This window comes from Cervus elaphus, chromosome 26, assembly GCF_910594005.1.
Source record: "Cervus elaphus chromosome 26, mCerEla1.1, whole genome shotgun sequence".
Classification (NCBI taxonomy): Eukaryota; Metazoa; Chordata; class Mammalia; order Artiodactyla; family Cervidae; genus Cervus; species Cervus elaphus.
The window spans coordinates 35,213,067-35,236,736 of NC_057840.1; the positions used below are offsets into that span (position 1 = coordinate 35,213,067).

General features: G+C 39.7%; 1 protein-coding gene across 6 annotated transcripts in view; it reads left to right on the forward strand.

The window, feature by feature from the left end:
* The window catches only part of CCDC170 (coiled-coil domain containing 170), an 88,810-nt gene that overhangs the window by 10,585 nt on the left and 54,555 nt on the right, over nucleotides 1–23,670 (forward strand). For 5 of the 6 annotated variants that reach the window (XM_043888313.1, XM_043888310.1, XM_043888315.1 and 2 more), the window contains exons 2-3: nucleotides 17,319–17,447; nucleotides 19,956–20,212. In XM_043888313.1, coding sequence (XP_043744248.1) covers nucleotides 17,319–17,447; nucleotides 19,956–20,212 — 386 coding nt within the window. Of the gene's footprint in view, nucleotides 1–5,979; nucleotides 6,654–17,318; nucleotides 17,448–19,955; nucleotides 20,213–23,670 lie in introns of those variants that run through there. The other variant, XM_043888311.1, reaches the window with a different exon arrangement.

Sequence of the window (23,670 nt, forward strand, 5' to 3'; positions counted from 1 at the left end):
ATGCCATTTGGGCCAAGTGTGTGTGTACATATATATATATATATGCCATACATTTATAAAAAAAAATATATATATATATATATATATATTTTTTTTTTTATATGGCTTCCCTGGTAACTCAGTGGTAATGAATCCACCTGCCAATGCAGGAGATGTGGGTTCAATCCCTTGGTCAGGAAGATGCCCTAGAGAAGGAAATGGCAACCCACTCTAGTATCCTTGTCTGGGAAATCTCATGGACAGAGGAACCTGGTGGGCTACAGTCCATGGGGTCACAAAGAGTCATTCACAACTCAGGGACTTAACAACAACTATATATATATATATATATATATATATATAACTAGTTCTGTTTCTCTGGAGGACCCTAATACACAGGATCACTTCACTGAGTCCTTCCATGCTTGAGGACGTTGTTAGAACCAATGGGTTTGTAGTCCATCAGAAAGGACAGTGCAGCAAGGCCTCAGGTGCTCAACACAGACACAAAGGCTGACGATCAACAACAGAAAAGTGGGGAGAGTTTGTCATATCTACTGCCTGGTTTTCCTAGAGAGACAGAACCAACCTATCCATCAGTGCCCCTGGGACCACCATACTTTAAGGGACCCATGAGAATGTTTTAAATTCTTTTAAAATCAGGAGAGGGAGAAAAAAAGATAACTTTTAGGTTGAGAAAATATTTTAATGTGTAATATTTTGATATGTTCATCTTCATGCCAGTAGGTTGTAAAATATACTTTTAATATCTGTATGGAGGAAAGAGACCATGAAGGAATTAACAAAAGTGTACTGTTGTTGTTTAGGCGCTAAGTCGTGTCCTACTCTGCGACCCCATGGATTGTAGTCTGCCAGGCTCCTCTGTCCGTGGGATTTCCCAGGCAAGAATACTGGAGTGAGTTGCTATTTCTTCCCCCAGGGGATCTTCTCGACCCAGGTATCAAACCCATGTTTCCTGTGTGTCCTGCATTGGCAGGCCGTTTCTTTACCATTGGGCCACCTGGGAAACCCATAGGACCCACAGAAGTTAGTGGGGTCATGTAGGGAGATGAAACTGTGTGTAGAAGCATTGTATAGAGAGCATTGTTAAGCAACACAAAAGATAAAACAGATAATAGAACATATTTTTCCCAATATTACTGATACAATTGACATACAGCACTGTGTAAGTTTAAGGCATACAGCATAATGACTTGACTTAAATATATTGTGAAGTAATTGCCACAATAAATTTAGTTAAATTAACACTCATCATCTTGTATAGATGCAAAAGGAAAAAAAAAAGAAGAAAATGTTTCTTTCCTTGTGATGAGAACTTTTAGGACTTTTCAATATATCATACAGCAGGGTTAACTATAGTCATTATGTTGTATATTATAGGACCAGTATTTATTTATCTTATAACTGGAAGTTTGTACTTTTTGATTTTCTTCATCCAATTCCCGCACCCCACACAACCCCCGCCCCCTTCCTCTGGTAACTGTAACTCTGACCTCTCTCTTTTTAATGAGATTTTTGCTTGTTTTAGATTCCACATATGAGATCATACAATGTTTGTCTTTCTCTGACTTATTTCACTTAGCATAATGCCTTCAAGGTCCATTTATGTTGTTGAAAGTTTTCTTTTTTCCTGTGGTTGGGTAGTATTTCATTTTTAGATATAGATATATTTAGGTATATTAGATTGACTAAAAAGTTTGTTTGGTTTTCTGTGCTATCTAAGGAAAAACCTGAATGAACTTTTTGGCCAACCCAATGTAGTGAAAGTTCCTCAGTCGTGTAGACTCTTTGCGACCCCATGGATTGTAGCCTGCTGGGTTCCTCTGTTCATGGACTTCTCCAAGCAAGAGTACTGGAGTGGATAGCCTTTCCCTTCTCCAAGGGATCTTCCCAACCCAGGGATCGAATCCAGGTTTCCCGCATTGCAGGTGGATTCTTTACCATCTGAGCCACCAGGGAAGCCCCAAAATATTGGAGTAGGTAGCCTATCCCTTCTCCAGAGGACCTTCCTGACCCAGGAGTCAAACTCGGGTCTCCTGCATTGCAGTCATATTCTTTACAAGCTGAGATTCCAGGGAAGCCCCCTAGTTATAACTATATCTAGAGATAGAGATGGATATAAATATGTCACATTTTCTTCCTTATCCATTCATCCATTGATGGATACTTAGGTGTTTCCATGACTTGGCAATTGTAAATCATGCTTAGAAAATTTTATCTTGAAATTACTTGCTCCTTCTCTTAAAGGTTGACATAAAATGATGAATATTGAACTGAAGTCCAGCAAAATTTAAATCTCCCTATGACAGTTTTATTGCACTAGAGAATTGCTCTTTTGGAAAATGGGTTAAACTGTATTTCAAGTTCCTTCTAAGGGAAATATTCCTCAGGAGCCAATTTGAATAGACAACTTGTTACATGTTTTAAGTACACCACTCAGCTTTGGAACTGAAATATTACATCTTGGAAAATTTTTCACTTTAAGATAATTTATCAAGTGTTTGATAATAGATAGAGTGAAAAAACCCCCACTTGAGAAGAAGTTTAGAATCATTAATATGTGAAAATATATATAAGATTCTGATGAATAAAATGTCCCATCTCTTTGTCAACAGAGGTTTTCGTTTCCCCCATTCCACTCAAGGAAGCTATTCCATATGTGGCAATGTTCCCAAATCTGCATTCTTTATGAGCCTTGACAGCTACACCCAATACCTCCCATGGAGCTCTATCCAATATAAATGCTGAGAAATTGTTGTCACTTAAAATAGGACCTGAAATTAATTAACTTGCCTGTGGCTTTCTTAACTAAGACATTATTTTGTAATGTGAACAGATTAAAAAAAATTCAAAGGACTTTCACTTCAGTTAAGTCACTCAGTCATGTCCGACTCTTTGTGACCCCATGGACTGCCGCATGCCAGGCTTCCCTGTCCATCACCGACTCCCAGAGCTTGCTCAAACTCATGTCCATTGAGTCAGTGATGCCATCCAACCATCTCATCCTCTGTCATCCCCTTCTCCTCCTGTGTTCAATCTTTCCCAGCATCAGGGTCCTTTCCAATCAGTTCTTCGCATCAGGTGGCCAAAGTATTGGAGTTTCAGCTTCAGCATCAGTCCTTCCAATGAATATTCAGGACTGATTTCCTTTAGGATGGACTGGTTGGATCTCTTTGCAGTCCAAGGGACTCTCAAGAGTCTTCTCCAACACCACAGTTCAAAAGCATCAATTCTTCAGCGCTCAGCTTTCTTCACAGTCCGACTCTCACATCCATACATGACTACTGGAAAAACCATAACTGACTAGATGGACCTTTGTTGGCAAAGTAATGTCTCTGCTTTTTAACATGCTGTCAAGGTTGGTCATAGCTTTTCTTCCAAGGGGCAAGCATCTTTTAATTTCATGGCTACAGTCACCATCTGCAGTGATTTGGACCCCCCAAAAAGTAAAGTCTTTCACTGTTTCCACTGTTTCTCCATCTATTTGCCATGAAGTGATAGGACAGGATGCCATGATCTTAGTTTTCTGAATGTTGAGTTTTAAGCCAACTTTTTTACTCTCCTCTTTCACTTTCATCAAGAGGTTCTTTAGTTCTTCTTTGCTTTCTGCCATAAAAAGTGGTGTCATCTGCATACCTGAGTTTATTGGTATTTCTCCCAGCAATCTTGATTCCAACTTGTGCTTCATCTGGCCCGGCATTTCGCATGATGTACTCTGCATATAAGTTAAATAAGCAGGGTGACAACATACAGCCTTGACGTACTCCTTTCCTGATTTAGAACCAGTCTGTTGTTCCATGTCCAGTTCTAACTGTTCCTTTCTGATGGGCATACAGATTTCTCAGGAGGCAGGTCAGGTGGTCTGGTATTCCCGTCTCTTTAAGAATTTTCCACAGAGGACTTTATATTAAATGAAAATATAAGCTTCTAAATTGACTAGACCCAACCTGTACAGCATATACGAACTTGTAGAAAGCAGAAGGAATCTTCTTTAACTTTATTTTTTATTGAAATATAGTTGATTGACAATGTGTTAGTTTGTGCTGTTCGGCAAAGTGAATTAGTTATATCATACATATATACACTTTTTTTTTAATACTTTCCCCGTATAGGTCATTACAGAGTATTGAGTAGAGTTCCCTGTCCTATACAGTAGGTCCTTATTAGTTATCTATTTTATATATAGTAGTCTGTATATGTCAATCCAAATCTCCCAATTTATCCCTCCCTCCTAGGAATCTTCCAAAAAGTGGTTGGAAGGAGATTTATGAATTTATCAAAGTTAAATTTTGTGAACTTATCATTAATTTTGGAAATGCAGCTCTTTACTACAACAACCTGAGTTGCCTTGCAGACCAGCAGTATTGAACGAAGTTCAGAAGAGAATTCAATTTAGGGAGAAATGATTGCATATCTATATGTGACGATAACATAGTGATGAACAGTATGGGCTTGCGAGTCAGATAGGCTTTGGTTTGAATTCTGGCTGTGCCATTTCATTCATTCCTTCATTCACTCTGTGATTTTACTGACACCCGGTCACTGGGGACACAGTGGTGAACAAAACAGGCATTTTCTTGCCTCTTTGGACCTCATAGTCTAGTGGGGTTATAGATGTTAAGTAAGCAATCATAAAATAAATAAATAATATGCTAAAGAAAGAAAAAATCATACAAATAAATAATTTGGTGATAACATGAAGGATAAGTATTGGGTAACATGAGAGTGGATGACACAGAAAACTAATTTAGATGGAGGCTCAGGGGACATGGACTTAAAGACTGAAAACAGGCTGGGTAGAGTGAGCCAGAGTAAGAGATCAGAAAGGAGGGGGAGGAGAGGAGAAGGAAGGGGAGCGGAGGGGAGGGGAGGAGAAGAGCCAGAAAACACAGCTGTGAGATTCATATCAAATGCCTTATCTTTGAACCAAAATTCTTTTTTTATGCAATGTGGATAGTTGTAATAGCTTCACATGGTTGCACTTGGGGTTAAATGACATTGTATTTGAATCATGCTTAATATAGACCTAGCATGATGAGTGTTTACTACCTGGTGGCTATAGATAATAATGCCCTCACGGAGTTTACATTCTGGTGAGGTGATCACAGCCACTTCAAGATGTAATGGAAATAAGCAGAGAGGCTAATAGCTGTGTGAAGAGTTTCAGAGAAAAATTCTACATTTATGCTAATTTTGGAAATGATGTTTTAAGTTACAGTCACAACTGAAGAAAAAGGCAAGACAAAACATCTCAGTGTTTTCTGATAAATAAGTGAACGTAAGTGACATATATCAATGAGGTAACAGACTAAAGATGCTGCAGTGTGGATTAATGTAATTTCCCATAGTGTCCATGTAGCATGTACGTATAGCTGTTACACAAGGGAGTGGCCACAAGCTTCTAAAGACAGGATGAGTTAGAGACAATTGCTAATTTATTCACCAAGATATTTTCCTAACAAGATAGAGAAAAATTACAAATTAGAAAAGAGGGGACCTTCACCCTAACAACGATTGAGCGTTGTAATTTTGGTTCCTTCAAGATAAGCATTTTTTTTCAGATGTTTTAAACATTTATTCTCATCTGACAAAATGTGGATGAATAAATAATTCCTGGCTTTTCTTCCCCAGTATATCTTGGTCAACTCTCTCCTCTCCCTCCTAGTTTTTTTCTGAAACTCTTGTATCTGTTCTAGGCTGATCTCTTGGCACGGCTAATTTTAAAAATATGAGACTTGTTATTTTCCATTTTTACAAGAGATGAGTGAAATTCCACCTATATTCGTTCCAACAGGACCATTGTTTAGCTATATGAGAGTCTCTCAGTCGTGTCTGATTCTTTGCGACCCCGTGGACTATACGGTCCATGGAATTCTCCAGGCCAGAATACTGGAGTGGGTAGCTGTTCCCTTCTCCAGGGGATCTTCCCAACCTCAGGATCAAACCCAGGTCTCCCGCATTGCAGGCAGATTCTTTACCAGCTGAGCCACCAGGGAAGCCCCTATTCTCACTTGATAGGACATATTTCCACTGGTCTCATCTGGAGGCTGGGTCCAGATGATGAGTCTTAATACAAGAGGTCTCAGGAATGTGTTTCTGATATTAACTAAGTTGATGTTGTCAGATGACATTCAGAGAGTTGACTGAAGAAGCAGCATTCATTCATACTCTGCTCTACTTCAGAATTACCCCTGAAAAATCAAAACTCAATCGAGATGGCTAATTGGACTCCATTGTTGTGACCCTGCTACTGAAGTGCTTTTACTGAACAATGGCTTGACATTATGCCGTTCAGTTGTTCCACGGGTTTGGTTATTTGTGATTTCCGGTAGTGAGCAACTTGTTTGCTTTATCTTGCGGTCCTGGTAGATCGTGTGATTCAGGTTGATCTACTTGGAAGAGCCAAGGTAAACTGATCCATCCCTAACAAGTGCTAGGTACCAGCAGTAAACAGTAAGTCCCCTACTGCAAACCTTTAAGTTATGAACTTCCAAAGATGTGAACATGCATTTGCATGTCCAGTCATGTAAGTTAGTTCAGCTACATACATTGTCACATGTGTGCATCCTCTCCAAGTGGGTTTCAAGCCCAGGATGTCTGAAAGCAAGTGCAAAAGCAGAAGTGATGTCATTGGTACCACTGTACTTTTCAAGGTACTGTACTATAAGATTAAAAGTATTTTTTTTGTGTGTGTTTGTTTTTTTAATGTATTATTTGTGTGAAAAGTGTTGTAAACCTATTCACAGTACTATATGGCCAATTGTGTTCGTTAGGTACCTAGGCTAATTTTGTTGGATGTATGAATAAATTGGATTTAACAAATGTGATTGCAAAATGAAACTCCTTCATATGTAAAGGGTTTATGGTACATCCAGGATACTTGCTTCCTCTTACTCGTTCTCTCTTTTAACCTTTCTTTCCTGCCATTTTCTTACTTCCTTTTTTGTTTTTCTTGTTTTGGCATTGGTAGAAAATAAACTTGAGATTTTGGATGGAAGTTAAAGTCTTTCTTTAAGATCTAGACGTCTGGTAAACTGTAAAGATTACAGGAGATGCTAGTGGAATGGGGACTAGCCTTTATTTTATGGTCTTGCCATGGCTTCAGTTCAGTTCAGTTCAGTCGCTCAATCGTGCCCGACTCTTTGTGACCCCATGAATCTCAGCACCCCAGGCCTCCCTGTCCATCACCAACTCCCGGAGTTTACTCAAACTCATGTCCATTGAGTTGGTGATGCCATCCAACCATCTCATCCTCTGTTGGTCTCCTTCTCCTCCTGCCTTCAATCTTTCCCAGCATCAGGGTCTTTATATAGCTGGGAGAGAGTGGTATGGTCAGATGGGAATTTTGACTGGTCAGGTCCTTCTGAATATTTGCCGGAGGGAATACCAACTTTGAAATGGCACCTATGAGAAGAGTGAGAAGATTACTAGGAAGGTGAATACATTGTCCATTAGTTGATTTTATTGGTGGTCTCCACCCCTCCTTTGATCTTCCCCAACCTGCCTCCTGCTGAGTTCATTAGGGATGGTGTGATGCAGGTCTTGGGGAGGAGAGAGGGTGAGATTAGGGGGTTCTAGCTTTAGAAAGGAAGGGCTTCCTAAACAGGGGTCTTTCCACTCTAGACTGTCCTCTAGAGCGGGCTGAGGACATCCATGTCATCTTCATGATAAGTAGTGAGAGTTGCTAAGCATTGCAGTTTTGGATTTGAAATCTGCCTGTAACCTGATTTATTCTGGACACAAAAGAGAGTAAAATTCCTTCTAAAAACTTACTGTAGATCTTGCTTTGTTGCCTTGCAAGAATTCTTACAGGGAGGTTAAAAATTATTTGGTTTCTTCCTAAGGTGAAACCTGGAGAGATTACATGTTGCTGAAGTATCCCACTGTCTTCTCGTTTTTTACAAAATTTGTCTCTGGGGAGACTTGGTTGCTTTCAGGAGTGTGTATGCTGGAAGTCGTGTCTTCCTTTTAACCGAAGAAATGCTGCTAGGGATGATGAAGTAGCATCATTTTGCTGAATTTTCTCTGGGCAGAGCTAAGGGTCACCACAGAAGAGAGAGCAGGGATGTAGTGCAACGCATATGTTATTTAGGTTGTTTTCTCTTTCTAACTCGTCCTTTGTTAGTTGGAGATCTTTTTACAGTTAATAAAAAACATTAAGAATCATTGAATTCTTAAAAAAAAAGAATCATTGAATTCTTGTTTTAATCCTTGAAGATACTATTTTGGCTATAACATTGTATTATTCCATTCATTTTTGTGGTGAACTTCCTGTCCAAGATGTAGTCAAAACTTTCTTGTTGCATAAAAGATGCATTCCAAGCATTGCTGGAAATTCAGTAATTCTTCTTTCTACCTCTGCTGTCTTGTGCAAGCCAAGGTTCAAGTTCAGGGTTTCCCGCTGCCTCTGCAGGCGATAAGGAATTTACATGGTATTCAGCTTCTTAAATCTAAAGATTAGGATGTTAAAACTGAGAACGTACTGAATTGGACTCTTTAAACATGCTTTCAGTTGTCTTTTACTTAATTAAGAAATAATTTTAATATTACAATTGCAACCACTTTTCCTTTAAAAATGAGAACATTACACATGAAGCTGTAGTTTCTTTGGTCAACTACCGCTAATCTTAATCCCCTTCCTCCATTCTCCAGAGGTAATTATTAAATACATTTGGTGAGTGTCCGCCAAATCATTAAAAATACTTTTTGTGTTCATACTTATACCTATAGAAAATATTTTATTTTGTTTAACACTTTTTAAATTTTCCTTTTTTTTTGCTTTTTATTGATTTTTATTCTTTAAGCCAATTTAAAATAACATGTATTTTTAAAACATAAATGGTATCATACTATTAGTTTTGTTCTCTGATTTACTTTATTTGACAAACAGTATGTATTTGAGGTCTATCCATGCTGCTTGAAATAGATTTAGTTCAGTTCTATTGACTGTTTTCTAGATTCCCATCTTATGGATGTACTATTGTTGTCCACTTCCTATATTGATGGACACTGTGAACCATGAACATTCATGTAGAATTACAAGTAGAATTGTGTGTTCTGGGGTATATGCTGAAGTGCCTCCTGCAGTGTTAGGAGCATTTCATATGCACATTCATTAAATGTCCTTTAAACATAACTTTTAAATTAAATAGCACAGAAAAGCAATTACTGCTTTCAGATCTACTACCAGTTGTTTGCTATTTGAAAAAGGAATTGCCTTTTTAGCCCTTAATTGCCTCGTTTTCAGATGAGGGTATAAGAACAATCTCTACTCATAGGGCTGTTGTGAAAACTGAATGGGGATAGTTCCTGGGTCAGTGAATATTAGATATATATCATATGATACATATCTAGTATATATAATTGCATATTTAATACTTGTTAGAGTTACATCAGGATTAGTATTTGAAGCAAACCCTCAAAAAGTTTGGCATCTTAAGTTTTCCAAACTGCAGTCCTTCCCCTCCATGAAAAAATGATTCAGTTTCTTTTAGTGGAGCTATTGTATTAAGAACATTTTGGAATACTGTATTCTTTTCAATAAAGATATTGAGTTAGAAGGGTTTTTAAATGACACCCAAGAAAAATGTGATTAGAGAACAGTGTCAAAATAATAGATCAGCTTTTCCACAAAGCTTGAATTAATGCAGGTATGTCTTTCTCCAAAATTTCTTCCACAACTGCTAAGATGACGACACACAGATTTATTTCCCAAATTCCATACCCATCACACTGTCCCTGGCAAGCACTTAGGAAAACCCAGAAACCAAATGCAGATGTAAGAAAGAACAGCAGGAAAGTCCTTCACAGTCTGGAGAAGAACTGATAAGTAGTCAGAACTGGCGTTGGTTGGAGAAATGCAGTTTGTTGATGATGTTTAGTCCCTAAGCCGAGTCTGACTCTTTTGTGACCCTGTGGACTGTAGCCTGCCAGGCTCCTCTGCCTATGGGATTTTTCAGGCAAGAAGAGTGGGCAGTGGGTTGCCATTTCCTTCTCCAGGGGAGCTTCTGGACGCAGAGATCGAACCCGTGTCTCCTGCATTGGCAGGTGTATTCTTTACTGCTGAACCACCAGGGAAGCCCTTAAATACAGTTTGTGGTACTTAAGTTACTCATCGTAAATTAGGGAAGAAACGACGTGAGGGGAAGAAGTTGGAGAGTAGGGGAGAGAGTCTTAGCGAGGATTGCCCACTGGGGCAGCCCTAGAGGCTAGAAGAGAGAAGGGGCGAGAGAGGGAAGGTGATAGAAAAAGAGAGACCAAGGAAGCATTCCCCTGTGAAAGTGCCTCAGTGACACAGTTGTGCACTGTGGTATGGAATAATGCTGGAACAAAGAGGAGACTGGTTATGAGATGGAAAGATAGGAATGGATTTAGGTACTTTTGTGTGTCAGAGGTAGGCAGTGATTTTCTTCACTCTCTCTCTTTTCTTTCCCTGTCCATGGGAAAATAAGACAACTAAGTACCGCAGAAGCAAGACTGGCCCAAGGCATTGTCCTCAGGCCGGATAATTGGACACATTGTGTACCAAGTTATGAATAAGCTGATCTCTTCTTTTTGCCTTTGAGCTTTGAAACCATCCTTTATTCTGAAAAGCCAATGAGCCACCCTGCGAGGCAATTTCAATCATTATCATAATATCAGTAGCTGAATCAAATCAGAGGTAGTTGGCTTTCTAAAATTAATGTGAAATTGCTTCTTGGATTGGCTGGGAGACCTAATAACTTAGAGTGTCCTCATATGAGGACAAATGGGTGAGTTTTAATCTTGCCACTTTGAAATTAGGGTAAAATTAGTTTTTTTGTTAAAGTGAAGATTATTTAATATTGATAGAAAAATTTTCCAAAAATTTTATTAACTCTAGGGAAGCTTAATTAAAAGAGCAAAACCCTGAGGTGTCTGGCCTCATGAACATTTCCATCCCTATGCTACTGGTGTTTCTTTGTCCCAGTGTTCTCCTTAAAGACACTGCATGGCAGAATTTGTGATTTTTGTGCATTCTTGTCCTTGTTCCTTTTTTTTTTTTCCTCATTTAAGGGGGAGATATTTACTCTGATTATGAAATTAATGCACAGTCACTGTAAAAGACCTAGGAAATATAAAAATGTAATAAAGAAGAAAATAAATGTGGTTCTATGACTGAAAGATAACCTTAGTAACATTTCTTCCCAGTAATTTTCTTTTCTTTTAATTATGTTTAATTGTGTAATTAATGCATAAATATACCTTCTTGAAAAGAAACCAAAGCCATTCCCCTCCCCAGCTCCAATATTACTGTCAGCCTCAGAGATAAGGATTGTTATATAGCTGATGTGTGTTCCTTCAGACCTTTTTTTCTTCTCTAAATATATTTGCAGAAAAGACAGTACTTTCCCTCCTTGTCTGTTTTATGAAAAAAAAAAAAAGTGTCAAACTATGGATCTATACTTTCTTACTTTTTTCCAGTGGTGTATCTTGGAGATATGCTTATGCCCAAACATACAGGGGAGTTGCCTACTGCTTATTGCCTAGTATTCATAGTATAGGAGTGCCTTTTTCAACAATTGCCTTGTTGATGGGAATTTGTATGTTTCACCCCTCCTCTCTTTTTTGTTATTACCCATAACCGATCATGGTGTGATAAGCATCCTAAGACCTACTGTTATGCACATATATGATTGTTTTTCAAGGGGAGATAATTAAGAGGTAGAACTGCTGGGTCATAGTGTTTACATTTAAATTTTAATAGATATACTGTGATTGAGAAGGTATCCAGAGGGCTTAACCAGCTTTCTTTACATCTGAGACGAAGTGATACAGAAAGGTTGAAAATTAAAAGCCGGAACAGAGGTATGTATAGTCAGATACAAACAAAAAGAAATTCGGGATCATGATCTCAGTACCAGAAAGGGCTGAATTATGAGCAGAAACAGTTAAGTGAGATAGATAATGGCACATTATGCTGCTACGTGGTATAATTTACAACAACTATATGCAATTTCTGAATCTTTGTAGCAAGTCAAACAGTACTAGATTCCATTAAGCAAGAAAACAAGTGCTACAAGGTGACAGAGAATTACAGTAGCAATAAGAGCCTTTAACTCACTTTTCTCGAGCCATGATCAAGTAAAAGGATAGAAATAGATAAGACTAGAAATGCCTGATTAAAAATGATGAGCAAAGTAGAACGAATTAATACATATTGAACTTGAAGCTCCAAAGATAGAGACTATACCTCCTTTTTATTTTTTGTAGTACTTGAAAAAATTTTATTAAAGCATAGTTGATTTACAATGTTCTGTTAGTTTCTGCTGTAGAGCCAAGTGAATCAGTTAAACATATACATGTATCAACTCTTTTTAGAGTCTTTGCTCATATAGGTCATTATAGAGTATGATATAGTAGGTTGTTATCTATTTCATACATATAGTAGTATGTATATGTCAATTCCAATCTCCCAATTTATCCCCCCACACCTTACCCCCTGGTAACCATAAGCTTGTTTTCTCCATCTGTAACTACGAGAATATACCTTCTTTTTATTTTATTTATCTATTTATTTTGGCCCTGTCCCATAACCTGTGGGATCTTAGTTCCCCAATGAGAGATTGAACTCGTGCGTCCTGCATTGGAAACGTGGAGTGTTAACCATTGGACCACCAGGGAAATCCTGTATCTTCTTTTTAACCACCCACTGGATGTTCATAAAACTGAACATTCGCAAAAACCTTGAATTCCCTGAAGTAGAAATAATCGAGACCAGGAAGATGGTGAAAATGTGTCATGGCTGGTCTAAGAAGGGCAGTCTTCCAGTTTGAATGGACCCAGTTCTGAATGGAGACTGGTCCATTCCACTGATGTACCTGTGGATGTCAGCCCAGAATGAAGATGGGTTGTCTGAGCATAGTGTGATAAAACAGACATCATAACAAATTCTGAGAACAGAAAGCCACAAACACAGTGAAGCGCTTAAAACAACTTAGGTCAAAGGAGAAACTCAGTGCACAGCAAAGGAAACTATAAGCAAGGTGAAAAGACAACCCTCAGAATGGAAGAAAATAATAGCAAATGAAACAACTGACAGAAGATTAGTTTCCAGAATATACAAGCAGCTCATACAACTCAATACCAGGAAAACAAACAACCTAATCAAAAAGTAGGAAAAAGACCTAAACAGACATTTCTCCAAAGAAGGCATACAGATGGCTAACAAACACATGAAAAGATACTCAACATCGCTCATTATTAGAGAAATGTAAATCAAAACCACAATGAGATATCACCTCACACCGGTCAGAATGGCCATCCTCAAAAAGTCTACAAATAATAAATGCTGGAGAGGGTGTGGAGAAAAGGGGGTGCTCTTGCACTGTTGGTGGGAATGTAAACTGATACAGCCACTATGGAAGACGGCATGGAGATTCCTTAAAAAACTAGGAATAAAACCACCATTCAGTTCAGTTCACTTCAGTTGTGTCTGACTCTTTGCGATCCCATGGATTGCAGCACGCCAGGCCTCCCTGTCCATCACCAACTCCCAGAGTTTACTCAAACTCATGTCCATTGAGTCGGTGATGCCATCCAGCCATCTCATCGTCTGTTGTCCCCTTCTTCTCTTGCCTTCAATCTTTCCCAGCATCAGGGTCTTTTCCAATGAGTCAGTTCTTCACATCAGGTGACCAAAGTATTGGAGTTTCAGCTTCAGCACCAGTCCTTCCAATGAACACCCAGGACTGATCTCCTTTAGGATGGACTGGTTGGATCTCCTTGCAGTCCAAGGGACTCTCAAGAGTCTTCTCCAACACCACAGTTCAAAAGCATCAATTTTTTGGTGCTCAACTTTCTTTATAGTCCAACTCTCATATCCATACATGACTACTGGAAAAAACCACCATATAACCCAGCCATCGCATTCCTAGGCATATACCCTGAGGAAACCAGGGTTGAAAAAGACCCATGTATCCCACTGTTCATTGCAGCGCTATTCAGGATGGCTAGAACATGGAAGCAACCTAGATGCCCATTGACAGATGAATGGATAAAGAAGTTTGGTACATATACACCATGGAATATTTCCCAGCCATAAAAAAGAAGACATTTGAGTCCGTTCTGATGAGGTGGATGAATCTAGAACCTATTATACAGAGTGAAGTGAGTCAGAAAGAGAAAGATAAATATCCTCTTCTAATGCACATATATGGAATCTAGAAAAATGGTTCTGAAGAATTTATTTATGGGGCAGCAATGGAGAAACAGACATAGAGGACATGGGGAGAGGGGAGGAGAGGGTGAGATGTATGGAAAGAGTAACATGGAAACTTACATTACCATATGCAAAATAGATAGCCCACGGGAATTTGCTGTTTGGCTCAGGAAACTCAAACAGGGGCTCTGTATCAGCCTAGAGGGTTGGGATGGGGAGGGAGATGAGAGGGAGGTTCAGAAGGGAGGGGATATATGTATACCTATGGCTGATTCATGTTGAGGTTTGACAGAAAACAACAAAATTCTGCAAAGCAATTATCCTTCAGTAAAAAAATTTGAAAAAAGAGGAGAAACTCAGGCTAAACATAAAGAACACTACGTAAAGGTCTATGGGACAGAGAAGGAAGGGCTAAGAGGAAATGAGTAGGCATAAATAAATTCATGTGTTCTTCTTTGAGTTTTCATATTGTTTTTCCTTATCCTTGTAATCCTCTCATGCTGCTGTGCATTTCTTCTCATTTCAAGCTACCTCTGAGTGTCTTGAGGGAATGATTTCTGTGGAATACTCCCTAGGTAAGCTCAGTGTCTGACCCAGAATAGGCTTTTCGTAAACGTTTGCTGATAAACAGTCTCGAGTCTGCTGGACTTTGAAAGGTGATTTAGACCCAGCAACTGTCTTCTAAGGGCTTCCCAGGTGGCTCAGTGATAAAGAACCCTCCTGCCATGCAGGATCTGCAGGCTTGATCTCTGGGTTGGAAAGATCCCCTGGAGGAGGAAATGGCAACCCACTCCAGTATTCTTGTCTGGAAAATCCCATGGACAAAGGAGCCTGGAAGGTTACAATCCATGGGGTCACAAAAGAGTCAGACACAATTTAGCAACTAAAGGACAACTGTCTTCTAAACTCAGTAATCAAGAGTCTTCCTCCTGGAGGCCCTGCTCCAGTGTTAGAGGTAATAATATCTTAATGTGTAGTTTCTTTTGCCCGTGAGCGTGTGAAGATGCTAATGTTTCTGGTGGTACTCTGCATTTCATTGTAATCTCTTCAGATAAAGGTCTCAGGGGCTCTTACTGTTATGGCCAACAGACACAATATTTTTCATGAGAAAGAGAGATAAAATTGTAATGTGACTATGTAACATCCTAAAAAAATCATGTTAGTCAATGAAAGAAATAATCGTCGTCATTGAGAAACTTATTTCCCTAAGGAATTTTAGAAAATGGTGTGCCAGGCATGCTATAGTTCCAACATCTTGTGAGTGACCTAGGTCCTCACATGTCCTGTTTTGGAAACATGGTTGGAGTGCTTGGCGTGGAGAAATTCCATCTGAATACTGAGTGAGGCTGACAGGATGTGGTTCTCTTCATAGATGCAGTTAAACACTTTATGCTTTCACCCCAGGAGTACATACCTACCATCTTCTTGGGTGTGTTGTGACTGGCAAACACCTCCTGTTACTAAGTGCACTGAAGGTTTTGTTTGGCATCTTGTGCATTGAAACACACTAGTCATGACAACGCTTGTTATGAAATTCAGGGCTTTAAGATGACTTTTGCGTTCATGAGTATTTCCAAACAGTAGTCTTCAGCAGTTCCGTAGCCAGGCAGAGTCATTAGCAGGTTTTACTGATGTGGCCCCTGAGGACACTAGATATTCCAGGGAAACCCTCCTTTATATGACCTCTTTCATATTCCTTCAAAAATGAATGGCTTTCCTGTATGTCTTTCACAAAGACCACAAGCCCTGGAAACTTCATAGAAGTGGATGTCTGTCCAAACTCGAGAATAATTCTTGCAGGAGGCAGATGTTATGGCACAAGCAGGACAGGAACAGAACCAGAGGTTACAGATGCAGACCTACAGTCCAAACCCATCAAATCTCTTCTGCAGATGTGTTTATTGGGATCTTATTTTTTTTTTTTTTGAAACATTTAAATTAGTTGCCCAGTTGCAAAATCTGGGACTTTTTTTTATTACTTCAGAAAGTCTGGATAGGACTTCCCTGGTGGCTCAGTGGTAAAGAATCTGCCTGCCAATGCAGGAGACACGGGTTCAATCCGTGGTCCTGGAAGATCCCACGTGCTGCGAAGCAGCTAAGCCTGTGTGCCATACCTATTAAGCCTGTGCTCTAGAGCCTGGGAACCGCAACTACTGCAGCCCCTGTGCCCTAGAACCCTTGGTCTGCAACAAGAGAAGCCACTGCAATGAGAAACCTAGGCACTGCAACCAGAGAATAGCCCCTGCTTGCTATGACAAAGACCCAGCACAGCCAAAAATAAATAAATAAAAAATTTTTTAAAGTCTGGATGTAGGACTTGTCTTGAAAAATTAGAATAATCAGGCCATGCTGAGATCCCTATTTTTGCACTGGCAGCCATCAGTGGAGCTGGGAGCTCTTCCCTTCTGGGTGGAGAAGATCTCCAGGTACCACCACTGTCTCTGGCCTCAGGCATTCGTCTGAGTCAGCTTCATGATCCCAAGACAGGTGATGAGATTGAAAGTAGATGGCATTGTGGGTAATTATGAGGGAGACAGACTTCTACACTTAAATCACATGGTCTCATTGATAAACACTTTATTCAACAGCCCAGAGATGAGTTGATAATCTTTGTAGTCTGGAAACAGAAGAACTATGAAAACTGCCTCAAGCTTAACATCTGGTGGCTCTTTGTCAGTTCTATCTGTTCTGGTCAGAGGTCAAATAGCACTGGAGTAGGGTGGAAGGAAAACTCTGTAAAATGGCAAAGACCAACTCTTCACACAGCTTGGTGGATCTTAGTTCCCCAACTAGGGATTGAACTTGTGCCCCCTGCAGTGAAAGCACAGTCTTGACCATTGGACCACCAGGGAAATCCTGGCAAAGGCCAACTCTTAAATGCCAATGCCCGCTACTATCTGGGGGGAGCTATCATTCATTCCTGGGGGACCCTATCATTTGTTCCCAGGCTGCCTCCTCCCTCAGTTAGAATTTTGAGAAGGAGAATGAAATAATCTGAACCAAACCCTTCTCTGAGCAGCCTTTCCAACATATTTGGATAACAAAGAATGCTTCTGTACTAATCTTGCTTTGCACAGCTGCACGGAAAAGATTGTTTAACTCTCTTCTGTGTATTTTGTCTTTTGGGGAACCCTATCAGGAAGCTTATGATCATCTCTTGGAAGCCCCGGTCACTCGGGAGCAGTTAAACCACTATCGGAATGTGGCCGAGGCTGCCCGAAGTGAACTTGCAGCAACGCTGGTCAAATTTGAATCTGCTCAGTCTGAGGTGAGAATCTGTGTCTTCATTACTCACAAACGGGCCTTGTTAGCTTCCCGTGGAGCAAAGCAGAGTACAGAGGTGATTAGAAACAGGATAAAGAGACACGGGCAAAGTTTGTTCTCTTTTTCTCTTACTGTGCCCCAAACCTCTGGCTGGCTTCCCTGGTGGCTCAGTGGTAAAGAATCCACCGCCAGTGCAGGAGAGGTAAGCCTCGGGTTTGATTCCAAGGTCAGGAAGAGTCCCTGGAAAAGGAAACAGCAACCCACTCCAGTATTCTTTCCTGGAGAATCCCATGGACAGAGGAGCCTGGTGGAGTCCACGGGGTTGCAGAGTTGGAAGCGACTGAAGCGACTACTAGTACCTTCTGGTTGGGGAGAATTCCTGAAAGGCTGTGCATTTGCTGGGCTGGGAGGCGAGGTGGCCTGGGCTGGATTCTGGCTCTCAGGGGAGGTGTCCTTCCTGAGAGTACCTGGGGTACCTGGGTACTTGGGGGGCCACATGGGGTTTGGAGGGCTCTCAGCATCCCTGGGAGAAGCTTTCTTTAAGGTCGATTGCTTGCAATCTGCAATTCTAGGGGTGGAAATCTGCCTCTCTTTTTTGTGGTGGCTCTGCTTGCCTGAGGAAGGTTCTACGAAGGTGACCAAGATCCATCTACCCTTGGGGCTGGATCTGGTCTATTGTGGAGTTTCTAGGAAATTCTTGCTAGACTCACTGTGCTTATAGACTAGTGGCCCTGAGGAATCCTAGGGTTGCCTGTGAGGTAACTGACAGTCTCACTGGACTGTCAGGCTCCCATTGAAAAATGAGTTGATAATGTGTGTGTATGTGTATGTGAATAAATGTAGGCATACTCATAGTATGCATACTCATAGTTCCAAAAAGTATAGTAGTAGTAGCATAGTATAATGAAAGTCGCTCAGTCATGTTGGACTCTTTGCAACTCCATGGACTGTAGTCCTCCAGGCTCGTCTGTCCATGGGATTCTCCAGGCAAGGATACTGGAGTGAGTAGCTATTCCCTTCTCTGGGAGATCTTCTCAGTCCAGAGATTGAACCCAGATCTCCTGCATTGCAGGCAGATTCTTTTTTTTTTTTTTTTTGCAGGCAGATTCTTTACCGTCTGAGCCACCAGGAAAGCCCTTCAAAAAGTATACATATTCATAAAGTTTTCTAATGGGGTGGATCTGATATCTTATAAGGCACATACTATGTTCAGCATTCTAGTGTGAGAGAAAAGTTAGTGTGTTTCTTTTGTATAAGTCCTATAGTGATTTTCCTTTTCTCCTATATTTTTTTCAGAAATCTTAATATTGTTTTTCTTTATCCCTCTCAATAAATGTCCAGAAGGCTGGGAAAGAAATTCTGTAATATATTGAATAGTCTGTATTGACTTGTGAAAGGGTCGTGGCCATGAAATTACAAATAGCCTACCTGTAGCTTCCTTGTTTCAGCAGCAGCAGCAATAGCAGTAATACAGATTTAGAAAATGAGTTTCCATTGCAAAATATTTTTATTCCTTTTTGCAAAATACACCACACCTGTCTCTTGAGTGAGACTCATTCATCACAGGACATTGCTCAATAGTTTTTTGCCTGGAAACAGAACTTCCTAAGACCCAGCAGTCCCACTGCTGAGCATACACACTGCACTGGTTTCTGAGGAAACCAGAATTTAAGGAGACATATGTACCCCAGTGTTCATTGCAGCACTGTTTACAATGGTTGGGACATGGAAGCAACCTAGATGTTCATCGGCAGACGAATGGATAAGGAAATTGTGGTGCATATACACAGTGGAATATTACTCAACTATAAAAAGAATACATTTGAGTCAGTTCTAATGAGGTGGATGAAACTGGAGCCTGTTATACAGAGTGAAGTGAGTCAGAAAGAGAAACACCAATACAGTATATTAATGCATAAATATGGAATTTAGAAAGACAGTAGCAAACAATCCTACGTGCAAGGCAGCAAAAGAGACGCAGATGTGAAGAACAGACTGTTGGACTCTGTGGGAGAGGGCGAGGGTGGGATCATCTGAGAGAAGAGCATTGAAACATGTATATTATCATATGTATTTTACATATGACCAGCGCAAGTTTGATGCATGAAGCAGGACACTCAAAGCTGGTGCTCTGGGACAACCCAGAGGGATGGTGTGGGGAGGAAGGTGGGAGGGGAGGTTCAGGATCGGCGGGACACCTGTGCACCCGTGGCTGATTCATGTCGATGTATGGCAGAAACCATCACAATATTGTAAAGTAATCATCCTCCAATTAAAAAAGAAAAAACATTGCTCAATAGTTTTTTGAAAAAGAATAAGAGGGCCCACTATTTAAGCCTAATTTCCCATCTGGTAATACAGAAGCAAATATGAAAAAAGAAAGTAAAGTTGGCTGAAGTCATGAATAAAAAACTGAAATTTTAAATATTATGATTTGGGTTTTTTTTTTCAAGGTACTTCAAACTTATATCCTTGAAATCTTTTCCCTCTTTTTACTTCTTTTCCATGTCAGCTTCGAGAACTGCGATCCAAGCTGCTTTCTAAAGAAGTTTCCTGTCAAGAATTGAAAGCTGAGATGGAGAGCTACAAAGAAAACAATGCCAGAAAATCGTCTCTCCTCATCTCTCTGAGGGACAGAGTTCAAGAACTAGAGGAAGAATCAGCGGCTCTCTCCACTTCTAAAATTAGAACTGAAATCACAGCTCAATCTGCAATCAAGGAGAACCAAGAGTTAAAGAAGAAAGTGGTAGAACTGGACGAAAAATTACAGTAAGGATATTTCAATATATTTCTCAATAGCAGGATATGCCTTTGAAGGTACTGGCATTTTGCATTATTTGGCCCTGAAACTCAACTTGGAAAAAAAAAATCATACACACACACACACACACACACACACACATATATAATTTGGAAGATTTCCTCTAAGTAGAGGTTTAACTGGAGGTTGTGGAATAGTACACAGAGGGAGGGGTTTATTCAGAAGCAAGTTATAAAAATACCTCAGAAGCCCAGAACGCCCCAGACCACCCTTAACACTCCTCATTAAGTTTTATTGCCGGTTTATGCAGAGAACTCAGGAAATCTAGGTTTTCTACATGCAGTTCTGCCAAAAGGTGATTATTGAGATAAAATTGGGAGCTAACTGTTCTTAAAATATACTTTATAATTCTGTGTATAATAACTTAAATCACTTTATTAATAAAACACTTGGTATTTGTTTTACTTATTTCATCTTAAAAAGTTTAAAAACAAAAACCCAGTGCTTCCAGCTCCTGTCCTCTTTCTTTCCTTCCCTTTAGAGCAGAACTCCTTAAACATGTTTGTATGTACTCACTGTGCCAATTTCTCTCCTGTTTCAGATCTACTCCACTGAAGCCACTCATTAAGGTGACCAGTGACTGCACACTGCAAATTAAATGATCAGTCTTATCTGATCTTCCAGTACATCAGTCAATAGTTGGTTTTTTCCCCTGAACCACTTTCTTCTTTTAGCTTCCAGGGCACTGCGGAGGCCTGCTTTTGATCTTGCCTTCCTAGCTGCTCTGTCATGATCTCTTGCTTTATCCTCATCTCCTTGACTTCCAAGTATTGGAGTAGGGCTCAGTCCTTGACTGTCTTCTTGAAAGTGAAACTCGCTCAGTCGTGTCCAACTCTTTGTGACCCCATGGACTATACAGTCCATGGAATTCTCCAGGCCAGAATACTAGAGTGGGTAGCCTTTACCTTTTCCAGGGGACCTTCCCAACCCAGGGATCGAACCCAGGTCTCCCGCATTGCAGGTGGATTCTTTACCAGCTGAGCCACAAGGGAAACCCAAGAATACTGGAGTGGGTAGTTTATCCCTTCTCCCAGGGATCTTCCCGATCCAGGAATTGAACCAGGGTCTCCTGCCTTGCAGGCAGATTCTTTACCAGCTGAGCTATCAGGGAACTCTCTTCTTGTTTCTATCCAAATCCACTCTCTCAGTGCTCTCATCCAGTCTCATGACTTAAAGTATGACCTAAATGCTCATGACTCCCACGTTTCTTCATAAGACCTGCATATCTTATGACTTACTGGGCATCTTCACGTGGATGTCCAACAGGCATCTCAAACTTAATATGTCCAAATTAATATTTCCACAAATTTGTCCTGTGGTTTTCCTAGTCTCATTGAATGATAATTCCATTCCTCTAGTTGATAAGGGCAAAAATCTTGGATCATCCTTGCTTTCCTTTCCTAGTTGCTTCAGTAAATCTCATCATTTATCTCTACCATCAAAATAAATCTAAATTTTTACTAGTGTCCATTGCCACTAACCTTGTCTGCATCTCCAATTTTACCCCACTCCCCCTAAATGTTTCTTACTCCTTTTTCTGCTTAATCTTTCTCTTCAGCGCTATAATATACTATATATTTTTCATACATTTATTTTTTGATTATTGTCCATCTTCCCAATTAGGACATAAGTCCCATGAGGGCAAGGATGTTAATCTCTTTCATTTACTACTGTATCTTTAGCACCTTTAACAGAGCCTGATGCATAGTAAGTGCACATTAAATATTTATTAAACAAATGAGTAATAAGATGATATAGTTATTTTAGGAGAGTTCTTAAAGATATAGTACAGTGTCAAAAAGAAAATTACTCAAAACCTTATGATTCCAGAAAAACTATAGTTCACAGTTTGTTGAACAGATATTCAAACAGTTGTACTTAAATGACATCATGTAGTGAAATATTTTTCCTGAATAATATGTTATAGATACTAAAAAAATCTTTCATGATATCAATTTTTAATGGCCGGTAATATTCCACTGCATGTTAATATCATAATTTACTTAACCAGTTCTTTTTGTTGTTTCCTTTAGACACTTAGGTTAGTTCCACTCAAAAAATTATTGTAAACCAAGATGCAATGAGGACCCATATGTGTTCATATTTTCACATTTATATGATTATGTCCTTATGGTAGATGCCTGGAACTTTGTTAGGTCAAAGTGAAATGCAAATAGAAGTGGTAATAGTTTAGAAGTTCCTGGAATAGAGAAGTAAGATTGAAATCGTGGAGTAAATGTATTGAATCACATACATAAATCAATCAGAACCATGGCATTTACTATGACTTTCATGAGTTAGAGAGACTGAATACATACTACCTTTCATATGCTGAAAGTGAGAACTCAAGAGATATATTGATGTTGGTCTTTTATTGTTATACATTTTTCTAAATAGAAATATGGCATGATTTTGAGTATATGCAATTACATACTTTGTTAATCTTTGAATTTTGTAAAAGAATTTGCAGTAACATTTGAGTGTTGTTGTAAACACTTAAAATGGTAAAAAGGGGAAGCAATAATCATGTTTATTATCTAGGGTACTAAAAATGATGACAAATTATTGAAATAATTCTAATTTGCCTTTAAAATATGTCTTTTTTAATGTTCTCTTAGTCTTTAACCTTTAAAGCATTAGAAATAGACCATGCTATTTCAGCAAACCCGCCTGAGATTTGAAATAAAATATTCACAGCAGGGCATACATTGACTGATTTTCCTTGATTGGCCCATTTCAATACTCTTTAAAAATTCTAGATGTGCAAAAACTAATCGTGATCTTTGCTGATGACTGAACACCTCTCTTCTCTAGAGGTGGGCACATCCTCTGCTTCTGATGTATTTTTAAATTATATTTACCCTTGGCCATGAATCAACGAATGCTCTAAGTAACCCTTATGGATCATTGTATAGTAACCAAAGCTTGGTCTCTAAACCCACTGTAGCATCACTTTCTTTCTTCCCCCATGAAGCCTCAACAGAGTCATGGATCCGTGTTTGATCTAGAACAACAGTCTCCAACCTTTTTGGCACCAGAAACCGATTTCATGGAAGATAGTTTTTCCATGGATCGGGGGTGGTTTCAGGATGATTCAAGAACATTGCATTTATAGTGCACTTCATTTCTAATCTAATGCTGCCACTGATCTGACAGCAGGTACTGGTCCCCAACCTCGGGGACCCCTGATCTAGGGGACCACCTGCCACTTCTGCAGATCCTAAAAGGTCAAGGACAGGAGGCAGATAACCTGTCTCCCTTGCTAAGATGACATGAAGATCTTCCTACGTTTTTGCAAAGTCTAGGTGCTCCAGAGTTGCTTCCACTTCTCTCCTTTAACTGGGCTTTTTAGACAATTATGTGCTCTGTGTCTGGGAAACCATGTTGTGTTGAAAATGATGATTGG